General features: G+C 39.5%; 1 protein-coding gene across 2 annotated transcripts in view; it reads left to right on the top strand.

Annotated features, from left to right (window-relative positions):
- Nucleotides 1-1,164: 1,164 nt before the first annotated feature.
- rtel1 (regulator of telomere elongation helicase 1) overlaps nt 1,165-16,962 on the top strand; it is a 43,451-nt gene continuing 27,653 nt past the window's right edge. The window contains exons 1-13 of one of the 2 annotated variants that reach the window (XM_041945947.1): nt 1,165-1,420; nt 5,423-5,621; nt 8,787-8,880; nt 9,220-9,301; nt 9,560-9,620; nt 9,845-9,920; nt 10,333-10,417; nt 11,788-11,853; nt 13,943-14,099; nt 14,275-14,313; nt 14,426-14,501; nt 14,717-14,814; nt 16,561-16,616. In XM_041945947.1, coding sequence (XP_041801881.1) covers nt 1,319-1,420; nt 5,423-5,621; nt 8,787-8,880; nt 9,220-9,301; nt 9,560-9,620; nt 9,845-9,920; nt 10,333-10,417; nt 11,788-11,853; nt 13,943-14,099; nt 14,275-14,313; nt 14,426-14,501; nt 14,717-14,814; nt 16,561-16,616 — 1,191 coding nt within the window. In that variant the 5' untranslated portion in view covers nt 1,165-1,318. Of the gene's footprint in view, nt 1,421-5,422; nt 5,622-8,786; nt 8,881-9,219; nt 9,302-9,559; nt 9,621-9,844; nt 9,921-10,332; nt 10,418-11,787; nt 11,854-13,942; nt 14,100-14,274; nt 14,314-14,425; nt 14,502-14,716; nt 14,815-16,560; nt 16,617-16,962 lie in introns of those variants that run through there. The other variant, XM_041945948.1, reaches the window with a different exon arrangement.

Here is a 16,962-nt window from a genome sequence, read left to right on the forward strand (position 1 = left end):
CTGCCATACAGACACAGAAACCATCATTCACCTCTTTTGTCAGTGCTGTTCCAGTAAGAACCTCTGGACTTATACACAAAACCTAATACATGACAAAACCGGTCACAGGATCAGCCTTCAGGAAAGCCACATCCTCTTTCCCATTGAAAACCCCTCCATACCTCACGTTTTCCCTCCTGTTACAGACGATCATCATGCTGGGCAAATTTCATATTCACAAAACAAAATGGACAAAGAAAAAGCCGAATGGAAAACACTTTGAAAATGAACTCAAACAATACTTTAACACAATAATGACTTCTTCAAACAAGAAAGCCATAAAAATATCAAATTTGTTTATTAAATACTTAAAAATCCCTTTTTTAATTGAATACAATTTAATATAGAATGTGTTTAGATTACCCTCTTAGTTAGTTCACCCTCTTTCGATCACAACTGAATATGATTTGTTACCCCATATATGTTTATACTGCCTTTACATGACTCCTTGTGTTTACACTGATATTTGAATAAGTTGATTTTTGCATTTTGTGTTTTTTTTTATTTATCAGTTTTTATTTTTTTATGTTCACTCTCAGTTGACACTCTGTATAACCACCTTGTGTTAAATAAAGGGAAAAAAACAACAACAAACAATTAATAGAAATGAGATGCACCCAGAGTTTCATGGCTTCTAGGTGTGCATTCACTGACAGCTCTGAAATCTGTCCCATTGAACAGGGACAGAAGACACAGCGAGACCGGGAAGAGGCATCCAGCCAAAAATGAACTCTCATGTACGTCAATAGAAGTGTTTCATACTTATTTGCTAGTGCTGGAGACCTTTTTCTAATAATGTAAATATAAGTTGTGGTGGTGGGGTGTGAATATAACGGTAAATGCAGCAGACCCATCATCATAAACAGACGACGCTTCACGTGACGCTTTAGAGAAAAGGACGTGTCAATTCTCTTAAAACATATTTCTTCGTTTCTTCTCTCCTTGCGTCTCTCCATGTATCCCCGGTGGGATGGAGTAAGACGCAAGTGAGGAAAAAGTGGATGCAAATAAGAGAAATTGGATGTACCCCCTCTTAGAAAATTTGTCATTATGTGTGTATTTGAACGCAACAGGGTACGTCATCACAGTGCGCACGAGCAATGGACTGAAAGCGGGTGTGAGGCGGCAAACGCAGGACAGTCCAGAGACTTGAGAAAGTCTCACTCGACATCCACTTTACCTGTAAGACCACTTTGCGCAACCTTTTAACACTTTGACAGTCAACCCAACGTTAAGTGCGTCATTGAGCACGACATTAATTAATGCTGCTGCTGACACGATGTCTTCACTAACTCTGAATGGAGTGACGGTCAATTTCCCTTTTCCTCCATACGACTGTCAGAAGGACTACATGAGCAAAGTGATTGAATGTCTTCAGAGGGTGAGTATTTACATGTAACGTTTTTCTGTCTTCTGAATATGTGTCTTTTAGACTTCGTATCTGTTCTATTTTCTCAGCGTGTTTTATGTTATTGTATTTGTTTTGGTACTCTGCAGCACGTTAACATCGTTGTAATTGTATTCTGATTGACATCGTTTTTGAAGCTGTAGCACGTTTCGTACACAGGAAATGCTTTCGGTCCGTTGCAGCTCGTTTGCCCTTGTCGGCTACCATAGGATTTTGTACAATTTCTCATTTGGACAGTCGTGCTTGAAAAAAATTATTCTTGCTTTCTTTTGAGTAAGAGCCCGCTCTTCTTTGACAGTACTCTGTGTGATCGTTTGATGAAGCAGGCCTTGCTGTGCTCCAATACCCTCCCCGTCATTCTCTGTCTTGAGCCAACTTTCCCTCACCCTCGTCTTTTCCGTCCCACCGGGGATGCATGGATGGACGCAAGGAGAGAATAAACGAGGAAACATGTTTTAAGAGAATTGAGTCCTTTCCTCTGAAGCGTCACCTGAAGCGACGTCTGTTTCTGATGACGCGACACAGCTGGATCTGCTGCATTCCCCATTGTATTTACACCTCCACCACCCCCCGCCCTCAATACTCTGCTTAGACACATTCACCTATATTTACATTATTAGAAAAAAGTCTCCAGCACTAGCAAATAAGTATGAAACACTTTTATTAGTGCACATGAGAATTAATGAGTTCATTCTTGGCTGGATGCCTCTTCCCGGTGAAAAGGTGGTCATTTTCTGACCTGAACTTTATCAGCCTCGCTGTGTCTTCTTTCCCTGTTCAACGAGACACATTACAGAGCTGTCAGTGAAGAGAAATCTACAATTTTCTAACATAACAAAACAGGTTATAGATAAAATACTGCTTAGTGGAGACAACTGGAGACAGATTTTTAATGTATGACACTGAACACAGAAATCAGCTGCTGTGGGACTTTATCCATCAGTTTGAAATAATAGCGGTAAACCAAACTCTGTTTCCAGCTACGTCTCTGTCAGGTCTGGGATATCCCGTCACTTCTCCACATTTGACATGATTTCTCTAAATAACTGTAAAGAAATAAGTTATCCTGCCTGCTGGCCTGCACAGTGAGAGGCTGTTGCTCGGCAAAGCACGTGTTTACTTCACTAATTCACTGCAGGAAACTTGCGCTCACTTGCGCACTTTCTCCGCCACCTCGTTCAAACGTTACAGCTGTGGGGGCTTAGTCTTCATACCGTTCAGTTGAAAGACTTCCGGGAAGGATGCACTCATGAATCCTCGCTGAACATAGTACGGCACTAATAATCTAATAATAATGGTAGCATAGCTAATAATAATAAAAGTTGCAGTGGATGTCTGGCAGGTGTAATCAGTAGTCCAGGTTTGTTTGTTTGTTTATTTGGATCCTCTATTAGATACCACATTAGATACCACAATATGCAGTAGCTATTCTTCCTGGGGTCCTCCAGGTTCAGCTGCTCTCCATTTGTACCTGCGAGACCACAAAGAGTCCGGAGAAGAAGCCAAGTCAGTTACATGCCTTGGTAGGACAGGAACGCATGCAGATGGAGAGGGAGAGAAGAACAGAGGTTTGGGTGTCATTAGAAGTCCCTTGGCAGCCTAATCCTGTTGCAGCATAGCTAGGGGCTGGTCCAAGGCAAGCCTGAGCCAGCCCTAACTGTAAGCTTTATCAAAGAGGAAAGTTTTAAACCTGCTCTTAAATGTAGAGAGGGTGTCTGCCTCCTGGATAATAGCTGGAAGATGGTTCCACAGGAGAGGAGCTTGATAACTAAAGGCTCTGGCTCCCATTCTGTTTTTAGAGACTTTAGGAACCACCACTAAGCATACATTCTGCAATCGCAATGTTCTACTGGGGTAACAGGGTACCATGAGTTCTTTGAGATAAGATGGTGCCTGACCATTTAATGCTTTTTAGGTAAGGAGAAGGATTTTAAATTCTATTCGAGATTTTACAGGCAGCCAGTGCAGCACAGCTAATATCAGAGAAATATGGTCTATATAAGCAATACATATGAGACTCTAAGAGGAGTGATCCTATTTGAGCTATTTGTCTGAACCCATGATTCTGCCCGCTTGCTGGTGTGTTTGGGGTCATTGTCTTGGTGAAACACCCATTTCAAAGGCATTTCCTCTTCAGCATACGACAACATGACTTCTTCCAGTATTCTGATGTACTTAAACTGATCCATGGTCCCTGGTATGTGATAAATAGGACCAACACCATAGTATGAGAAACATCCCCATATCATGATGCTTACACCACCATGCTTCACTGTCTTCACTGTGTACTGTGGCTTGAATTCAGTGTTTGCAGGACGTCTGACAAACTGTCTGTGGCCCTTAGACCCAAAAAGAACAATCTCACTCTCGTCAGTCCACAAAATATTACGCCATTTCTTCTGTTCTGTCGCTATTTTTTTCCCAACTGTTATTACCTGCTGCCTGTAATACCTGAATTTCCCAGGCAGGGGATTAGTAAAGTCTAATCTTATTTTGTTTTATCTTATCAAACATCCAGAATGCTGTGTCATGCTGTCAATGTCAGGAAAAATAGGAACTGACCAATATTTTCCAAGGATCAGACAATAATAATGCATATATTCCAAGAACAGGCAGGCATTAATGTTTCTTGAAAGCATAATATGTCTGAAGACATGTATGTACAGTATATCCTGTTCATCCTTAGTTTTTAAAGTTAACTTTGTGTATTGAAAATGCTCAAGTATGTAAAAATACACAAGTATCCCAATGTAGATGTAATTGTAATCTATTGAGTGCACACATTTGATTTTACACTGTACACTCAAAGTACATTTTACATTCAAATGTATTTCAGCTGTACTTTAAATTGAAGAATAGCAGGACCAAACAAATGAAATTAAATAATTAGTATATTTGCAGTATATTAAGTATACTTAAATTAGTCCCGTTTTAGCACTGTCAAGTATACTTAATATAGTTTAAGTTTTCCAAGTTTTTCTGTTGTCAAACTTAGATACTATTTAAGTGTAATAAGTACAAAATTAGTTGTTCCAATTTAGCACACTTGAAGTGCACTAGTCTGGATGCAAGTAGACTAATGTATGTTCGGTATACAAATTTTTGGTATATATTAGTGTATTTTCTTTTACACTGTGGGCAGTGATGTCAATAGGCATGCGCCCTGTGTTAAAATCTGATAGGACACAGTAAATTTACTGTCAGGGGACCCACCCTGTTTTTTCCCTGATGACACATGGTGAATTACCGGTATTATGAGTGGATGTTTAAGTCGGTGTATATCTGATACACCAACCAGCCCGTATTTTAGCGAGAAACCTTTTTTTTTTTCGTTTTTGAAATGGTTCCCCCCTTTGTCCCAGAGTCATCTCCCCCAAAATAGTGCAGCTTCCACATCTTTATTTAGTATATTGATTCTGAATTGACAAGAAGACTGTCAACATATGACACCTTTTGTCTTGTGTTTCGAGAGTTTTTGGGGATATGTCGGATTTCTTAAAGGGTGTATGGTGTAATATTTTCTGTGATAAGTCTATTTATATACTTAATTTCATATTTAGAAAATGAAAATAACAATTAATATAATGAGTTATTAAATTAACATAAAAAAATCAGACAGCATTTTATTGAAAATAACATGTAGGTTGCAATTTTAATAAACTCAGTAATGTTTTTAATACACTGACTCCTGATTGTTGACTGGATACCATTTTGTCTTCATAATATGTAATTATCACTTATTGCTATTGTGAGGGTGGCGGGAGTTAAACGTGACAGTGTACTTTTGTATATTTTAATGTGTGACTTTTGTTGGATTACCAGGCCATTGAAAGATGCCAAATAAGAAAATAATTTATGAAACATCTTATTCCTTGTTGGGAGTTAACATCTGACAATAAGCAAGAAAACATCACAGAGTTTGGTAGAATCTCGCTCCAAAGATGAAACCAATGTACGTCTGCCTGTTTCTTCCAGAGGGTGAATGGGGTTCTGGAGAGTCCCACAGGTACTGGTAAAACCCTGTGCCTTCTGTGTGCTACCCTGGCGTGGAGAGAGCACTTCAAGGACACCATCTCTGCCGGCAAGATAGCAGAGAGGCTGGGCAGTGAGGAGCTATTCCCAACCACACCGCTGTCATCCTGGGGGATGGCTGCTGCAGATGGTGATGCACCAAGTATGTTCATATCAGACCAGGCAGCTCAGTGTAGTTTGAATTGTTTCAGTGGCTGTCTTCTGCAGGACCCACTACACAAGTAAACACCACAACTCGGTTTGAAAATGTTGAGCTTGTGCATTGCCTGACAAACTCAGTGTATAGGGTTAGCACCTCAGTGCCAATGGCAAGGTACATGAAGTGGGCGTGAAAACAGCAGCACTGCAACCAACACTCCATGTGGTGACAAAATGTTGTGTCAGGTAGCTGTTCTTAAAACAATATAGATAATTTTAAGGCAGTTATTAGGTATTTTCCCTACGTGAGAAAACACAATTTACTTGTTTGGGCCACCATAATAATAACTGAATTAATTGAGTCAATCCACCTAGTCAGTGAAAAGATGTGGCTTCTCGTTTATGTTGACCTCCATCCCTATTTCAAAGGAATACACAGGGCAGCAACTTGGTACCAATTAGAATTTATTACCCTGCTCTCTATTAAGACAGGGTAAATAAAACGACTGATAATCACACTCTAATTGTAAAAGTTGAACAAACAAGCAACATTGATCACTGGATGATAAACTATGCAACTGACTAATCCTAGGATAACTAACGTCAGGTTTGAGGATTAAAACTATTATTTCAACACCAACCCAATCATGAGCAGGAAGTAAGATGATTTTTCCTCCTTTGGGCTGACCGACCCTGGAGGTTGGTAGGAACCCACAACAGTGCAAGTTGCAGCCAGCAACCTCTTCTCACCCGACTCCAGCGTGTCTGGGCTCTACCATTGTTCTCTCTCTCTCAGCTGTTTGACGAGTGAAGTTTGCCCTTCAACTTTTTCAAAAGGTGTACAGCTTAATGGGTCATGTTGGCAGTCATAGGAAGATGTATAGTGTGCATGGAGCTTTTGCTGGTTGATGGTGAAATTTCCCACCATTTTACAGTCTTTAACTAGATAACTTTGGAAAGACAAAACCTTCAAAGGGCATGAAGCAAAACGGCGATAATGGAAAAAAAATAAAAATGTTATAATGGGTTTTAATCAGTTTTGCAGTGGCTTGGCTTGTTAAAACAAGGGAAAGCACTTGACACATGGCAAAAGAAAGAAAAACGCTCAGTTGGCTACAGACATTGAGAAAGAGTAGAAAATACAGAACAGTAATAAGAGAAAAATAAGAAGCACAGAAGACGTCAAAAAAGACATCCGCTGCTTATGTCCACAGGGAATACTGACTGCGTTGCCAGCTTGGTAATAGTTGTTACAGCCAATTTTGGAGAGAACTAACTATACATGAACAGTAGATGGCAGTATGGTCATATGGTAGAAATATACTACAGTCAAGCCCAAAATGATTCGTACCCCTGGCAAATTTTTAAAGTTACTTTTATTCAACTGGCAAGTTTTTTCTTGATTGAAGGTGACACAGGCGTCTCCCAGAAGATAATAAGACGATGTACAAGAGGCATCATTGTAGAAAAAAAATATCTCTCAGCTTTTTTTTTACATTTGAACAAAAAGTGGTATGTCCAAAATCAATCATACCTTTCTCAATAATCAATAGAAAAGCCTTTATTTTCTATTACAGCAACCAAACGCTTCCTATAATTGCTGAGCAGCTTTTTACATGCAAATACTTTGCACTGTAGCCACTGGAACATGAAAACATTTAGATATGGCCTTATGGCCTTATGATGCTCATTGTAGAAATTGTGTACTACAGAAATGGAGACATATTCTCTGTCCGATTTACGAGCTGATCGCAAATTTTCCGGTTTATTGTTGATGTGTGAACTCAGCAGCAACAACACACCCTCTTGCAGTTAACGTCACCATGACAATGATGTCAACTTTAGGGAAATAAGTCACATTAAAACGACATTCATATTGGTACAGACTCGCTGTGAATAATCTTCAGCTACCCTGTATATTCAACACTAACATCACTGTGTGTGTGTGTTTGTGTGTGTTTGTGTGTGTTTGTGTGTGTGTGTGTGTGTGTGTGTGTGTGTAGCCTAATTAGCCTAGATTTATATGAAAATGGAAAATCCATAATTCCATTGAATGAGTACTTATCTGAATAAAAGTTTCCTCTTCTGGGACTCAATACGACATTTGGCCAGTAAAAATAAACCCAAGTCACACCTCTTGCTTCTAACACGCTTAGTGATTCTCTGTGAATATCCATTTCTGAAGTATGAATTACATACTTTTTTATTACAAAACACACATTAAATATCTACCAATGAATGAGTCTTCATCTCAACAAAAGACTACTCTTTAGGATAGCAGAAAGCAGACAAATATACTCAGTTTGGACTCAATACGACAGTTTGCAAACAAAATGGCTCTTGCAGCTAATAGACTAGCTTTGTCATTCTCCATGACTATTGAAAGAGCAGGTGAAGTATGAATTAAAGGCTTTTTGGGTTACCAAGCTTATCAACCAAAACTCTCAGGACGGAGTGGGCCTCTTCCACTGGTGAGTAACATTGGATTCGCACATTTTCTGCACATAGTCTGCAGGCCTGGTGGGAATGTGGAGGGCTGGATGTGACCTGCGGGCCGGCAGTTGATGGTATGGCCTATGTCTCGATCGACTTGCCATTCAGTCTGCACTTTGAGAAGCCCTGGTTTATTGTGACCATCTCTCCCTCTCTTCATTTTCAATTGAATCTATGCAAACTGCAAGGAGCAAATTTTGGATACCAAGCCAAGCACATTACATACAGCTTGTGAGAAAGTAAGAATTGTCCCAACTTGAGATTTTGTCATTCTATGCTTGTGCACCGTCCGACATTATAAAATAGGCATCTGATTTCTCCAATAACTGATGAAATTGATGAAAAGTTTTATCAGGTAAGTCACTGTGAGAAACGGGTTAAGTGTATCTTGAACCCATGATGGTCATTACTTCAAACTTTAGTACTTTAAACAGATTGATGAAGTGTGTTACACCGTCCCAAGTCACTGTTGGATGCTATACCAAGTCATTGTGTATGTTTCAGTTCTCCATAGAATTCCAGTTAAATTAAAAATCCTTTATAAGCCTAATGCACTAATATCACAGGGACAGAATTGGTTATTCAGCCACTGACACAACTACTTCTCTACACTGTTATGATTTATATAACTGTATGAAATATAATGTAATTATTGTGTTTCCTTGTTGTTATCCAGCCTGCTACACAGATGTTCCAAAGATCATATATGCATCCAGGACACACTCTCAGCTTGCACAGGTCATCAGTGAGTTAAAGAACACTTCATACAGGTGAACTATGTAATTTCTAAACCATACAGGATTTTAAAAATATTCTTTGGTTATCCATTATAATTGTCAATGTGTGTTGTGGACAGGATCAAATACATTTCGTACTAAGTGATGCTATTGACAGGATCGGACTAGATTACTTTAGAAACAATATTTTGACCTGTATAAGACATTTAAACACTGAAAATCAGGATACCAACACTGCTTTTTTGATTACTTACTGATCCTTAACCACCTTAAAATGTTTGAAATTGAATCAATTGCAACACCTTTTAGCTGAGTTTTTGGCCATTTTTGTTAAACCCCTATATCAATGTAACCCCAGTGTCTCTGGTTCAGGCCAAAGGTGTGTGTGCTGGGATCAAGAGAGCAGCTGTGTATCAACCAGGAAGTGATTCGTCAGGAGAGCAACCATGTCAAGGTAAGCAAACAACAACATTAGTTTGTTCATGCTGCAAGACTATGTGTAAATTCCCAATGAACTGTAACTGCTGATGCTGTGATCCATGGAGAGATGATCCATGGTGAGGAAGTGTTGTGCCTTCTCTCTAAAAAAGTAAGTCAGATACAAAAAAATAGTAGCTCTTCATTGGAGGTGAAAAGGTGGTTATGAACCATTCTGTACAGATCTGAAGATATTTTACACTGTTGATTAGATGGTATTAACTCTCTTTTTCAGGTCCATATGTGCAGAAGAAAAGTTTCCACCAGGTCATGTGTCTTCTATAATAACGTTGAAGGTAAAGGTTTAGCACTTGGATGAACCAGATTCATCCAAGTCCAATATAAGTGACATTTGAAAAGGCAACACAAGATGATTTGAAGGCTACACGTACTATTTTAACACCAATAGCAGTACCCCAATAGGAACACAACCGGTGTTCTTCCAGAAGAGTTAGTGTTTTCAACATCTGGTAATGACATAACATATCCTACTTGTATCTCTTTGTACGGTCTTCTTTAGAGAGGAGCACTGACAGAGACTTGGTGAATTCTATCCTTGACGTGGAAGATTTGGTCAAATTTGGCAACAAACAGAGGTGGGATTTATGTATTCATGTTCACTTACTTGTCTATTTAATTAACCAGTCCTAATTCATTGGAAGTCCAATGTTCCATAGTTTTGTGCAGTGTATTGGGCTGCAGCTATAAATAATTTTATAAAAAATGTTTTTTTCGCTTTGGGTTATAAAATGTCAGAAAACACTGAAAGTATCACATTTTCCATAGCCTAACTTGCTTTTTTAAACAGCTTGCTGAATCCAACAAACACCTCAAAATTGTTCTAGCAAATGAGGTAAAAAAAAGTAGCAATTTCTATCCCATCCTACAATAAAAATTCTCCTTTGTGCAGTGGCTTCCTTGTCAAGACAAATGAAATAAATTAAAATCAGTGTTTGTTTTTGCATGCAGTGTGTACATTTCAATTCAAAGTTGAACATTTTTCTGCAGGGTCTGTCCTTACTACCTCTCCCGTTCCTTGAAACAGCAAGCAGATGTCATTTTTATGCCATACAACTATCTGCTGGATCCAAAGGTGAGCTGACTCACAAATGCTAAATAGCTGTGAATAAGGAGGCAGAGCTTATTTCCTTCTTTTGTTGGTTTAAACTAAATGTCATGAATAAACTCAAAGATTCACAAACACTACAATTGTGAATAGTATGCTGTCCACTTCTGGTAATAATGACAAATTTGTGGTAAATCACATCTGACAGTCTTAAAGCTAAAGCTGGATTTGTGTTTCTCTACTTCTGCTGCAGGAATTAAATTGTTGCATCGTGTAGGATTTTACCTTTTGACTCTAGTAGTATCACCCAAACAACACAGATGTGTCTCAAGCACTGCCTTTACCCAAGGTAGCAATACTTTGATACAGAAAGTTGCACTGTTTACCAATAGCAAACTGTCTGGACAGTACCGACCTTTAAGGGAGCCGTGAGACTTTTCTAATATCTAAGTACATATGGCATGGTATATGCCTATGTGATATATTTATGTATGTGATGTATTAACATGTTAATAGCAGATAGTATATGAACATAGTACTGCACTAATGATCTAATAATAATGGTAGCATAGCTAATAACAATAAAAGTTGCAGTGGATGTCCGGCAGGTGTAATCAGTAGTCCAGGTTCAGCTGCTCTCCATTTGTACCTGCGAGACCACAAAGACTCCGGGGACGAAGCCAAGTCAGCAACATGCCTTGGACATGCAGATGGAGAGGGAGAGAAAACAAAGGAGGTTAGGGTGTCATTAGAAGTCCCTCGGCAGCCTAATCCTATGACAGCATAGCTAGGGGCTGGTCCAAGGCAAGCCTGAGCCAGCCCTAACTGTAAGCTTTATCAAAGAGGAAAGTTTTAAACCTGCTCTTAAATGTAGAGAGGGTGTCTGCCTCCTGGATAATAGCTGGAAGATGGTTCCACAGGAGAGGAGCTTGATAACTAAAGGCTCTGGCTCCCATTCTGGTTTTAGAGACTTTAGGAACCACCAGTAAGCCTGCGTTCTGGGATCGTGATGTTCTACTGGGGTAACAGGGTACATTGAGCTCTTTAAGATAAGATGGTGCCTGACCATTTAATGCTTTTTAGGTAAGGAGAAGGATTTTGAATGCTATTCTGGATTTTACAGCCAGCCAGTGCCAGATCAGATCAGAAATCTGATTCTAGATTAGCTAGAGAGTATTTAGCAATGAATTGGAGCAGCCTGGATTGCAATAATAGCCAGCCAGTGCAGCACAGCTAATATCAGAGAAATATGATCTCTTTTCCTTGTTTTTGTCAGAACACGTGCCGCAGCATTCTGGATTAGTTGGAGAGTATTTAGCAACGTTAACATGTCCATTAACATGGACTTTAGTGTTATCATTACATATCCAAATAAATGCATGTGTGTTGTTCCGCAGAGCCGTAGGGCACACAACATCGAGCTAAAGGGAGCTGTGGTTGTCTTTGATGAAGCTCACAACGTGGTAAGACTATGAATGTCAGAATTTTGGAATTCACACTTCACTGAAGATATATGACAGACCAACAGACAGACTGACTTACTGACTGACTTACTTCATTTATCCCAAGCTGGGATTTTGCAGTGCAGCAGCAGCATTACACACAGTGAAATAAGTGAAAAATTGTGAAATAATACTATAAAGAACAGACTATACATAATAAAATAGCAAAATAGCGAGCAGTAAAAAAAAATACATAATAATAAAATAGTAAACAGTAGTAATGAAAAGTATTGCACAAAAAATAATTTCTACAGCAAATGGCAGTGTGTAGAAAATAAAGTGTACCGTGACTGTAAGCATAACACAGTGAAAAAAGTGAAAATTAGTGAAAATAGCAGGCAGTAAAAAATATATACATAGTAATAAAATATCAAAAGTAGCAAACAGTAGTGATAAGAAGTATTGTACAAAAGATTTTTTTTAGCTGTTATTGCACAGTCCAATGGCATGTGGCAGGAAAGATTTCCTGTGGGAGAAGGTGCTCCACTGTCTGTCCACTGTGTGATGGAGAGGGTGCTGATCATTGTCCATGATGGATAGCAGTTTATTCAGCGTCCTCCTCTCCACCACAGTCTCAAAAGACTCAAGTCTGAGTCCATGCAAGTACAGAGCCAGCCTTCTTGATGATCTTATCAAGTCTGTTGGCGTTGCTGGCTCTGATGCTGCTGCCCATACAAACAACAGCAAAGAAGATAGCGCTGGCAACAACAGACTGGTAGAAGATCTCCAACATTTTGCTGCACACGTTGAAGGATCTCAGTTTCCTCAGGAAGTAGAGTCTGCTCATCCCCTTCTTGTACACAGTCTCTGTGTTGGATATATATATACAAGGAGATTTATATATATATATATTTATATATATATATATATGTGGGGTGGTATCTTAGCTGTTCCCAGGACTGCGCTCTTCTGGAGTGAGGCTTCAGATGTTCTTCCTGGTATCTGCTGGAGCCACTCTCCCAGTTTGGGGGTTACTGCCCCGAGTGCCCCCACTACCACAGGGACCACGCTAGCCTTGACCTTCCACATCCGTTTCAGCTGCTCTTTCAACCCTTGGTTCTTCTCAATTTTCTCGTGTACCTTCTTCCTGATGTTGGCGTCAGCTGGGATCGCCACATCTATTAGTAAGGTCATCTTCTCTGATGAGTCCAATTTTCAGCTCTGTCCAACACCTGGTCGTCTAATGGTTAGACGGAGACCTGGATAGGCCTCCAAGACACAGTGTCTCGTGCCCACTGTGAAATTTGGTGGAGGATCAGTGACGATCTGGGGGTGCTTCAGCAAGGCTGGAATTGGGCAAATTCGTCTTTGCGAAGGACGCATGGATCAAATCACGTACAAGGTTTTCCTGGAAGAAAACTTGCGTCCCTCTGCTCTAACAATGTTCCCCAACTCTGAGGACTGTTTTTTCCAGCAGGACAATGCTCCATGCCACACAGCTAGGTCAATCAAGGTGTGGATGAAGGACCGCCAGATCAAGACCCTGTCATGGCCAGCCCAATCCCCAGACCTGAACCCCATTGAAAACCTCTGGAATGTAATCAAGAGGAAGATGGATGGTCACAAGCCATGAAACAAAGCTGAGCTGCTTGAGTTTTTGCACCAGGAGTGGCATAAAGTCACCCAACAGCAATGTGAAAGACTGGTGGAGAGCATGCCAAGACACATAAAAGCTGTGAAAATCAGGGTTATTCCACCAAATATTGATTTCTGAATCAAGTTTAAAGTTTAAACATTAGTATTGTGTTGTTTAGAAATGATTCTGAACTTGTTTTCTTTGCAGTATTTGAGGTCTGAAAACATCTTTTTTGTTATTTTGACCATTTGTTATTTTCTGCAAATAAATGCTCTAAATGACAATATTTTTATTTTGGGAGAGAGGTTAAAGAAGAATAAAACAAAAATGTTGTTCTTACTTAAACACATACCTACAAATAGTAAAATCAGAGAAACTGATAATTTTGTAGTGGTCTCTCAATTTTTTCCAGAGCTTTATATTGGAGTGGAGATGCAAACCAAAACCCCAGGATGATGTTTCTGTTTTCTGCAGGAGAAGACATGTGAAGAATCAACATCATTTGACCTGACTCCCTATGATGTAGCTTCAGCCATCAATGCTGTGGACAGGCTGCTGGTGGAGCAGGCTAAAAATGTCAGCCATGCAGACACTGTCACTGAAGACCTCAATGTAGACTCCCTCAGCTTTGGTCAGAATGCTTGTTTGTGTCCATCATTAAGCTTACACTCATGGGGGTGGGAATTAAAGCATTTAATTGATTTTATTATAGACTTTGATACAAAACTGGAACCATATCTGTTAAACCATATATGTTACAGTGCTGTCCAACCAGTATTTCAGCATTTAATATTGTTTGGTTTCAGGTTTGAAAATGGACGTAGCCACCATTGCTAAGATCAAACGTAAGTATTCTTAAAGGTATAAAGAAGATAAATACGCCTTATTTAAGTATCTCATAAACTAGTTTCATCCATCCATCAATGCTGGATTTTTTTGACCATTCTGCTTTGACAGAGATACTGCTGGATCTGGAAGCTGCCATCGATTCTTATGATGTTCCAAGTGACAGAGGCATCACAAAACCTGGAATGTGTGTGAGAGTGTGGTATTTGTTGTATTCACTCAGTCCATTTGTATGTAATTGTAAAGTATTTTACACCTTCAAAGCACTATGCATGTTGTGTTAATCAAATTGTAAACACCAAAAAAATTTATTTGAATTCCAAGTCCAAGGGAGATACTGTAGGCACTGTCAAAGTTTGTCGATAGTCAAGTTCTGTCCATCTTCTTCTCTGCCTGTTTAAGCTTCATCTATGAGCTTTTGGAAAGAGCCCAACTGACCTACAGCACTAAGACAGCAGTCTATGAAGCGCTGGAGCAGATCAGTGGATACTTAGCAGGACGTCAGTATGCTTTGATTTCTTCATATTTTTTGTTCATACAAGGACATGTCACTTGTTTAAGCATCTGTTGCATTTTCAGCTTTTAGCTTTAGAACATTATGTAAAGCTATATTATTATGTCCCGATTAGGGATGCCCTGATAGGTTACCCGCCGGTTGTTATTTCTGACTGCCTGTGCACACTGCAAGAGGAGAGGTAGAGAGATTACATTGTGTAACTGTGCACAACTGAATCGGACCTTTCTTGTCCAAAATAGAAAAACCTTAACATTGTGTGCTACTAACTGCTCTCTCTCTCTGTCTTTCTTTCTTTTCTCTCTCTCTTTGATCGCACCCTGTGCCTCATTTTTGCACAGTCCTGGACCTAATACATACTGTCTTGACAGTGGTGTTAGATGTTTTCCCCTAAAATGATGCACGTGAACAGATACTCTTACCCAAGCATCCTTTATTTTATGATTTGAATTCTCTCAATGAAACCCTGGACCAACCTATTGGTGTATTGTTTCCCTTTGAATGTGAATGCAAACAGATACTGGCTATCTGGATGCAATTGGATGGAGAAAAATGCTAAACACAAATCAGTGACTGTGTAGTGCGTTGACTCAGGCCGCAGTGAAGCTAGAATAGAATTTTGGGATTGGTAAAATGGGTGTGTTGCATGGACTAGTGCAGGGGTTGGCAACCCGCGGCTCTTTCATCCCTCTGATGCCTCTCCTGAAGATGATTATTGAGCATTTAATAGAAATGTATTTTCTTTTAGTTAGTTAGTTTTGAAACAAACATCGCGCGCGCTCACAGATGACAGCTTATCCTGCGTAAAGATGCAGGTGACAGCGCACAGCGCTGATGTGCAGACGCTGTGTGCTGAGGTTCAGGAGCAGAAATCACATTAACCATGTGATAATTGCCTATTATTTAGCATATATTCATATTCTATATCCTTATTGAAAATTACACCTCAAAATTTTGCCAACTGCCACAAAGTCATGCTCTGATCGTGTCCTGATCAGGCAGCCTTTTACCCCTTACTTCACATTTATATGCACAGGATGTAGGCCTCGCTCCTTCTGTGTTCATGGTTCACACATCATATGTTTTCAATCTTGTGTCAGTCAGTAGGGCCTCTTTTGCAAAACACTGTGCCACAAAATATGAAGTAAGAGAATATACTGTCTAGACCTTAATTAAAGTGTTCTCAGCATGATGACACTATTCATAACGTCATTTATGATTGATCATATGTTCAGTTATAGCTGACTAATGTATGTGAGCTTGCCACTATATGAACATGTTACATAACCTTCAAAACAACTTAACCGTGCATGTGCACACATGTGCGTGTCATAGGTGTACTTAAACAAACAACACCTCTGAACAAGATTGACTTTTTGTGGTTCTGTACTTCGTACTGTACAGCATTTATAGCCTAGGTTACACTGCCACCGGGTGGTAATCCCAATACACCACAAAGCATTCAAACTCATCTATACTGCCATACCAGCTGCTATAACATAACAAAACAGCAATCTGTGTCAGCCCCATGTTGAACTATATAGCTCATAGACAATCAGCAATTGGTATGGGTAGCAATAAAATGTGATGAGAGCATCCCTAGTCATGACCTATGCATACACAACAAGGGCTCACTGTCTGAGTCTGAATATCATACAAACCCTGTGACAGTACAAAATAATTTGTAGTCATTGTATAATTTAAAAAAGAAATTGTGTGTTGTTTTCATCAGAACCAGGAACATTCCTGAACACAAGTGGACTGCAGAAGCTGGCAGATATAATACAGGTAGGATGTATGGTGAAGTTAAAGGAATAGTTTTATATTTTTGGAATACATTCATTCCTTTCATGTCCAGATGGATCTGATGTCTGTGTTAGATCAGAGCTTGAGTCAGGCCATGGTTAGCCTACCTTAGAAGCTAAGGGGGAAACAGCTAGCCTGGCTTTGTTCAGAGTTCGTCACACACACACATAAAGGAGCAAAACAATAATACCACCAGCTGAAAACAACTTTGAAGACAGATAAGGGGGGAAAAAAATAAAATACAATAAATACATTTAAAAAAAAGCATGCTATTGTAGCTTAAGTGTATCTGGTAACCTGCACTTTAGCCAGAGACACTGAACAGAAA

This window comes from Chelmon rostratus, chromosome 10, assembly GCF_017976325.1.
Source record: "Chelmon rostratus isolate fCheRos1 chromosome 10, fCheRos1.pri, whole genome shotgun sequence".
Lineage (NCBI taxonomy): Eukaryota > Metazoa > Chordata > Actinopteri > Chaetodontiformes > Chaetodontidae > Chelmon > Chelmon rostratus.